General features: G+C 38.5%; 1 protein-coding gene across 1 annotated transcript; it reads right to left on the bottom strand.

Moving 5' to 3' along the window:
• Positions 1-5,801: 5,801 nt before the first annotated feature.
• On the bottom strand, positions 5,802-8,362 carry LOC145437982 (uncharacterized). The gene is made up of 3 exons (XM_080315352.1): positions 8,125-8,362; positions 6,683-6,918; positions 5,802-6,094 (listed from the first exon to the last, which is right to left on the bottom strand). The coding sequence occupies exons 1-3, from the start codon at positions 8,303-8,305 to the stop codon at positions 5,903-5,905; spliced, it is 609 nt and encodes a 202-aa protein (XP_080171478.1). The 5' UTR covers positions 8,306-8,362; the 3' UTR covers positions 5,802-5,902.
• Between the last annotated feature and the right edge of the window lie 323 nt (positions 8,363-8,685).

The raw sequence follows: 8,685 nt of genomic DNA, 5'->3' as shown, positions 1-8,685 counted from the left end.
GTTATATGTTGAGGTATTGCCAGTGTCAAGTGCAGCAAGATATACTTTGATATGATCTGCATCCCTTCACTGATGGAGATGGTTATATTAGAACTGAGGTTCACAAACCTTTTTGGCTTGTGGCTTATTTTACCAAATATTATTGCAACTGAAACCCGCATTCCGTCTGTATTTCCAAGATGTCTTTCCGTGCACAGCTTTTAATTTAAGTCAAAACACAGAAGCTATGTTCACACAGTCATGAATGCATGGATGCATATACGCAAATGGCAACATAATTCTGATCAACTCTGATTGCTCTAGTGCCTATCATGATACAGGATCTGAAATGACACATTTACAACTTCTCTATTTTCATGGAAACAGTGTTTTAACGAACGGGACGTGTCGTATATTAATGAGCTGTTGTTCTGCAGGAAGATTCCTTGATTCATTGCTTCTAAGCTTCCCATCTAAAATTGTGAACAACAGATCATGAGAAGTAATATTGCGATGCAAGTTGAAGTCCATACTGTGTGCTCAGGATTGGCCGAGTATTTGTTGTTTATGACTTGATTTACCAGGAGCGTGAATCGGATTAAAGACTATCTTCGATACATAGTAACCCAATTATGACGTCGCTGAATGCCCCCATTCATTGGCATTACCATGATTGATTCCGTTGTAATGGCCACATGTATATATTTGTCAGCTATCAGCATATGGTTGCCTGCATGCATTGTTTCAAATATGTATGAAGTTACTTTCCGAAATTGCATAAAGATCCGAGAAGCAGCCGCGGCACAAAGTATGGGAATCGCTGAAATATAATCCACCACAAATTAGACAAAGGTATACCAATGCGATTTAGCAGCTATCACATTTTTATGCAACATACATAGGGTATCCGCGCCTTTATGTCTTCGAAAACCCTGAATATAAGGATATACCTATTACCATTCGAGTGAGATTTACAATCACCCAGTAACTCATAGAAAATTGTGCCTCTGTTATATGTGTCTCTCCTCGTCTGCAATACGGAGATGATTTCAGACTTCACGCTTCCACTGCCCATTGATATAATCAAACTTAATACCGTGATAACAATCATTTGACAACAAACACTTTCAGTTTAGAAATAAAACGAGTAATTTGAGAGAATATTACAATTTGGTTTGTTACTTAGCTACGCAGTTATTATTTGCTGTAAGCATCGTTTCTCCGTATCGGGAAATATATCGAAGAGGAGTGTATTGAACGGCGTAAGATCATACTGAAGTTTATAACCGCGCCAGATGTTACCTCCTGCTGCGTGGACATTCTATAACACCGGCAGACCCACCTGACACAAACATATAACTAACCAGTAATTTCTGTTTCTCTGGTTATCCAATTTGTACCAAAATGTTGATGAAGCTAACATTGTTTTCGCGGAGTTTATACCGGGGTATTTTTAAGTGCATGTATTCAATGAATCAATTTGTAATATCGTCTATCAGTGATAGAATTCGTGCAAATGGCGTTTCAAAAAATTTCACATCGGACAACAGACAATTATGACAACGCTGCAAGTCGTTGATTATTTTACAGAAGGAAAGTAGTAGCCGTCAATGCTTTTTTCTTGGCGGTATTCATGATGTTTGTCGACCGCAATGACCATTTACGCCAGGCCGAATTTCTTTAATTTTGATTCCGTAGCTGCCGACTTGCAGCCAGCATGGCCCACTACTGGGCTTTTTAAGACACCGCTTACGCGGATGAGACGGCGAGCAGGAACCTCGAGAAACCTACAACACCAATAGGTACGAATTCTGTAGGCGGCTTCGGTCGGACCCGAACCCGAACACATTGGTGTTGCCGTTGAGTGTTATACCACTACCAGATGCACTGAAAACTGCCGGAGTAATGCCAGTGTTTAAGAAAGGCTGTAAAAAGCTAATCCCTAACTACCGACCAATATCTGTTTTGCCAAATCTGGCCACGGTTTTTGAAAAACTGATTGACTGCCGACTCAAGAAATTTTAGAATTGAATGCAGTACTGTCTCCGACTCAGCATGGATTCAGATCAAACAACAACACCAACCATGCAATACTATCAATTGTAACGGACTATTACAAAACCATCAAGCAAAAAAAAGTGGCTGCAGCATTTTTATCGACCTCCGCAAAGCTTTCGACACAGTTAACCACAGAATCTTAAGATACAAGCTAGAACACTATGGAATCAGGGGCATTGCAGCAACTCTACTTGAAAGCTACCAGGCAAACCGCAAACAATTTGTTAAACTGGGGACATTAAAAACGACTACCAGAGATGTAACTTGTGGAGTGCCACAAGGCTCAGTCCTTGGACCGACTTTTTTCCTTATTTATATTAACGACATTGTTAATGCATCTTTATTCCGCACAACCTATTTGCTGATGATACTCACCTCTTCATAACCTCTAACACTGTCGATGATTTGCATGCATCTGTGAATAGGGAACTCCCAAAAGTGCCGAGATGGCTGCAAGCAAACAAACTAAGTTTGAATGCAGATAAGACCGAGATGCTCATTTTAATAATAATGCCAATCACAGTTTCACTGTGAACATCAATCATAAACAAATCTGCATATGTGACTCAGCAAAATATCTCGGCGTCACCATTGATGACAAAATGTCTTGGAAGCAGCAGATTGAATGCACAATATCAAGACTAGCTCGGTGTGTGGGAATAATGACCCGTCTGCAATCTTTGGTTTCCAAATCAATACTACGAACCATCTATTTCTCTCTTTTCCACTCTCACCTGCAATATGGAATCGTAGTATGGGGAAGTGCATGCACAACATTTTTGTGCAGAATTCGAACCCTGCAAAACCGTGCGATACGGCTGATCTCATCTGTACCTTTACGTACCAAACTATCGTCTTTCTACCGAAAGCACCGAATTTTGCAAGTTGACAAACTATATCGTTTCGAAGTATCAAAAGTCATTCACAAATATTTTTGCAATAGTTTGCCTCCTGTGTTTGATGACTTTTTCATGTCTGCCAAAAATGTCCACTCCCACTACACGAGATCCTCGTCTAAAGGAAATATCTACTTACCCCCACCCAATAGCAACCTAACTAAGATATCTATCGACTACTCAGGACCTATCATCTGGAATCATTACCACCACATATCCGTGAATTGCCTTATAATACATTCGAAAAAGCCCTACTTGATCACCTCTTGTCGTTACACTAACACTGTTGCCCTACCTGTTGCCCTACCTCGCCCAGACATTGCTTCATTGATCATTTGCTACCATCGTTTAATTTTTCTTCTATTTTATCTTTTTAACTACTGTCACCTTTTTTTTACAGCCAGACTGTTTAGAGTCAAGTGTACCTGTTTGATGCTGGTGTGATCAGACTAGATGACCTTCACGGTATTATCGATCATTCCTATCTAATACCGAATACTGTGCAGTGTGCAAGCATATTTTGTGTACCACCATCACTGCCGTGTGTTATGTATTTTGGTTGGATGAAAGTAAAGACTCTCTCTCTCTCTTTCTCTCTCTCTCTCTCTCTCTCTACTCTATCTCGCCACTGGCAAGTTGGTTTAGTTCAGCGGTGGTGTGACATGGTGGTTGCGCAGTTTTTTGGATCAAATATAATAGATGGCTAACGATTCTGTGTAGCTGATAAGAAAAAGTCATCATCTTCGCCACAATCACCGAGTTATTATCGTACGCATGGTCTATAATAGGATCCTAAATGCCACTTGATGGCAGAAAAAGGTGATTGATTACTTTCGCCAGCCTTGATAGGGCCTTGTCGGTATGCATGGTATAAGTAAATAGATAGGCATAAGTCAGAATGGTCAATGTCGTTTTATAGTTTATCGTTGGGGTTTTAACGATGTACATTATGGCTGTTAAAAAATAACATTTTTCCTGAATCTGGTTGGCTACGTGATTAAATCGTTAGGTTGCCTTAAAAAACGACGCACACGAAATTTGAATTCATTCGCTGGTTTCGTGCAGTTTGAAAATTTTGAATTTGCTAAAAAATGCAAAAATATTTTTTTTTCAAATTTTTTCTCCAACCCCAAGAAATTGTTGGGCTGTCTTCAACAACTATGCCAAACAAATTTGACTCAATTCCAAGCTGTAGAAGCGGAGTTATTTCAGTTTTTCTTTGATAATTCTGGGATTATCCTTGATCGGTGGATAATCCAAGAATTACCATAGATTTACGAGAATATAGTTATATGCGCTTAAGACATACGGGCCACAGATGGTAATTCAAAGTGGACCTTGGGCTCAACTCAGACCCTGATTCCTAAATTGAATAAACCTAGAATAATAAACTTCTGGAGTGGCCAATGTAAAATTACACTCGTGATCGGAAAGTCAGTCCCATCTGACTTTCTGATATGTTAAGCTACCTTTTAAAATGCGTGGGCCTTAATGTCGGGCTAACGCGCCAACAATAAAATAAAAATATACCATTGTTCGACTACAACATTTAGTTATCGCGGTGAAATATATAGGGAAGTAGTTTAATCTAATCCTTGCAGTAATTCTATTTTTAGTACCCATTATATCGATTTCTTGAACCTTTCGCGGGTCGCACAAAATGTAGTTTCGGGCCTCATGCGGCCCGCGGGCCGTAGTTTGCCCAACCCTGCACTAGATTAATTGTGCTAGGATCAGCTAACGTGGCATATATATGACAGAAATACCATCCAGTAAATGGAAAGCACTATCGCTCAACTTCATTCTTGGTAAGACTAACAACCGATGATTATTCTATGTATTGTATATGCGTGGGATTAATACAACATTAGTGAGATTTCTTTCAAATATGCAGATTAGTTCTTTGTTTACTACAGTAGAACGGAATTTCACACGGACTAGGCATTGTTCTGTTTAGAAACTTAATACCATGGTGGCAATAACGCGTAGTAGGATACTATGCTAATTTCTTATGCTCATGTAAACGCATTCCAAAGTATTCAAGTATTTTCATTATATTTTCATTATCACTTTGAAAACTTCAATAAAAAGAATTATACATAGATTGTGTTTATGGATGATTTTGAAACTACATAGTTACTATATGTATTTAACCATTCACACATACATAGACTAATGTACATCATTCCATTAAAATAGTGTTACTATTTTCAGCACCCATCCTAAAAGGGTGATATTGGTATCGCTATCCTATCAATGGTTGGTTAACATAGCGGGTCCTACATGCCCGCTGAATCATTTTCCTGCCATGAACGATACATTTCTCAAATACAAGTGTTTGAAAGTCCCGGTTATTTGACTTGATGTTAAAATTAATCATTTCTTCCACACGTGTACCAACCACCGGAGACCAACGCGGAGGAATGTCATAAGCCATATTATGTTTGAGCAGGAATCCAAATTGACTAACATGTCAGTGTTTCATGCACTAAGTAACATTGATATGGTTTTCTACCGTTCAGTGTTATATGATTTAGTAACATTTGATATCGTTTTCTAACGTGCAGTGGTATATGATGGAGTCTCAAAGTCCCTTAACGTTTCAGTTCACTGCGAATAAATAACGGTGGTTTAGAGGAAGTGCTATATTATAAATTCACGGGCATATTGGTTGATGCAGGGCATATCTCTGACACTTGTACACCAATTGGGAAGCGCTGTATACTATTATAACTTTCAGGCATGGCTATGCCTTGTACAGGATAGGACTAGGTTATAGCTTGGTTCTTCTCAATCTTCATCTTCTTCATCTCGAGATCACATTTTGTATACGAACTATAAACTCGTCTATCGGTACACCAATGGTAATTAAATTAATCGCTTTATTCACTTAATCGCAATTATCACTGACAAAATTTTACAGTGATTATACCATTGTGTATCAAAAAAAGTAGATGCATTCACGTGTTCTATATATTTATTTGGCATAAAATAGCAAAGCTTCCAGCCGAAGATTTCAAGTTGTACATCCCATTATATTCCGATCCTCCAGGAAATACGTTGAGTAGTACAGTAGTTTGGTCAGATGCTGGCATAGGATATCCCGATCTCCAATGTACGAATGGCGCCTCACTGTCATCTGGCAGGTAAACGACTTGAGACTAGAAAATAATAACGAAGGCACGTCATGTATTTTTATGTCAGATTGTAAAATGAGCTGCGAAGCAAACTTCGTTACAATTACTATATTCACTACTTGTGTCACCAAACTCAAGCGCCATATCAAAAAAATAATGTTCGATTTTAAGCGTCAATGAATTCTATCATCGATGCGTGATTACAGGAAAACATTTGGAACAAAGAACAAAAAAAGAACCGTGTAACGATAAATTGGGAACCATCAAATTTCCGACAAAAAGGTGACATTTATGAATATATAATTTCCAATACTTACGTGACCTGGATCCGGCTGCGGCAGAGTAAATGGCAATTTGGTTTTAATGCATAGCCGCAAGATTTGCCTGATGCTAGTCCTTACTAGGATTATGTTTATTCGTGGTAACCTTTTTCTTTCAATTATACATATCACGTGAATTCAGTGGTTCTTGTCAAGCTTAGTTTACCTACTGGACAGAATTTCGTGATAACCGTGTTACTTGGAATACCCGCGATTAAAGAGATGTTTCTTCTATTCCATTGCTAAAAATTGATTTGTAAACATTCACGTTTAATAAAAAAAACATTATTACCGTCGGCTCGTATCTCATTCCAGTTCTGATGCCAAACGATTTTCCTCCATTATTTCTGGCAGCGATATATGGTCGAAGATATTCCATGATATCTTGGTATTGATCCGCCTCATAAATGTTGCCAAGTTTCGCGCCTCGTTTTTTGCATGCTAGTCTTGCAGCCTCTTGATTGATTTTGCCGGGATGATAGAATAAGGCAAAGAAGCAGATACCATTCCATTCAACTGCACACTTATCTGGATACAAATGATCCTGATCCAAGACGGCTAATATAACGATCAGTATTTCTATCTATTAACATCACGTTAACACAACATTTGTGATATTAGTTCAGAAGTTGGCGTTAATAGTACATACATCGCCATCGGTCCGAGAAACCCAATTAGAGTCTCGGCAGTAGCACGTTTCGAAGTTACAGCGTTAATCTGGACTTCTACTCATCGTACGTTGCGATTATATGGCGTCATCACAAAACAGCACAGAAAACACCTATAGTGGAGGATGAGATAACTACAACGGAAGCGAATGAAAGTAGACAGGTAAATCATCTATAAAAACGAAAGACAGCCGCAAGATCAAATTCGTACACTTCTAAATTGTGAATTAAGCCGTGGTGAATGCTACATTCCGATACCGTACTTCTTCGTTTCGATATCCGCCTATCTATGGTTGTATTTAAAGCAGAAATGAAATTAAAACAAGCCAGTTTAAGGCATGGTTCTTGTTTAAAACATGTTATTTATTGTTTTTATGTTTTGATTTATAGCCCTGCCGTCACGAATATGTGATTGCGACGTCACAGTGCATTAATAATGACATTTGGAGATGTAGGGTGAATAAGGATTCTTTGACGAAATAGGTTTACGACCGTTGTAATAAACGGACCAAAAATATATTTAAGTGAAACCAGGACTACATCGTTACGCAGCATTATTAAGGTAGGCAGTCATCATCATAAAAACACCCATTCCGTACGATCTATATATCTGAGTGCTGTAACTGTTGAACCGACGGCGATTTTGAGGGTTTCAACCATATGACATATCGTAGGCCTATACGTCGACGATATCGTGTAAAAATCTTCCATGGACGTATACCACATGTTTTGGACAGTATTTACACAATTAACAACTTTTGAGAGAAAACTGTTTTTTTTTCAAAAGATGTAATATTAATGCCATATTGTGTAAATGTGGTAAGGGCCTATAGGGACGATTTGTTTTAACTGCAACCCTACTGCTATATGTTCGTTGCATCGCATTTGTCTTTTGCATCGTATTGTGCATGGTGTCTCTTGAGTCTTGAGCAAATAGAATAATAAAACTGTTGATTGTGATTAATATTATAATTGCATTAGCATGAAACTTCAAGGAAAAGAAAAATTAGGAAAAAAACAAACTGTCATTAAAATTGTAAAGGCTTATGCGCAAGCAAACGAATACCTGTGAGTTGTAGTATCTTCAAACTGAGGCGGTATTCGAAGTCGGAATTTTTCTGTTCCAAGTAGGAAAGTCTCTGCATGACTTCTTCGGTGGTGGGAAATTGATCACCGGCGTGCGGTAACGCCATAATTGAATTCGCGAATACTATAACTCCACTAGTATACCACACAAAGGTATTCATAGTAAACGTTACTTGTTACGGTTTTCTAAAAACACCGTGTTTCATTTTAGATGTTGAGGTACCAAAGCAGTCAGGCGTAACGAAAAGAATCCTTCAGCTGTCCTATATATCTGTTCTGCTTTGAGGTCGATTCTAGATAATGGGAAATATAGCTTTAGTCCGATTAACCCGCAATAATATTTTACTGGAGCGTGATAACGTCTTCTTGCCTTCCACGTTTCAGAATCCCTGATTAAAAAGACATCCAGGTTGTAGCTCGGCGCTTTTGCAATCGTTTTGTAAATCGCAAGAAACTGTGGTCGCTGATATGTGCCCTACTTCGTCTCACATCCTGAAGTGATCAATTGTTAGATTATTTTCAGGCTTCACGATACCACTGG

The sequence above is a fragment of the Botryllus schlosseri genome, chromosome 1, assembly GCF_051294905.1.
Source record: "Botryllus schlosseri isolate E-star chromosome 1, Bs_hap1, whole genome shotgun sequence".
Lineage (NCBI taxonomy): Eukaryota > Metazoa > Chordata > Ascidiacea > Stolidobranchia > Styelidae > Botryllus > Botryllus schlosseri.
This window is presented reverse-complemented; position numbering and strand designations above follow the sequence as displayed.

Bases quoted from the DNA above. Each gene is read 5' to 3' on its own strand.
- LOC145437982 (XM_080315352.1), bottom strand. From the start codon at position 8,305: ATGAATACCTTTGTGTGGTATACTAGTGGAGTTATAGTATTCGCGAAT. The intron at 6,919-8,124 runs GTATTCGTTTGC...ATTTGTATCCAG, and splicing joins GAAGATACTACAACTCACAG to ATAAGTGTGCAGTTGAATGG. The intron at 6,095-6,682 runs GTAATAATGTTT...ATTATTTTCTAG, and splicing joins GAATGAGATACGAGCCGACG to TCTCAAGTCGTTTACCTGCC.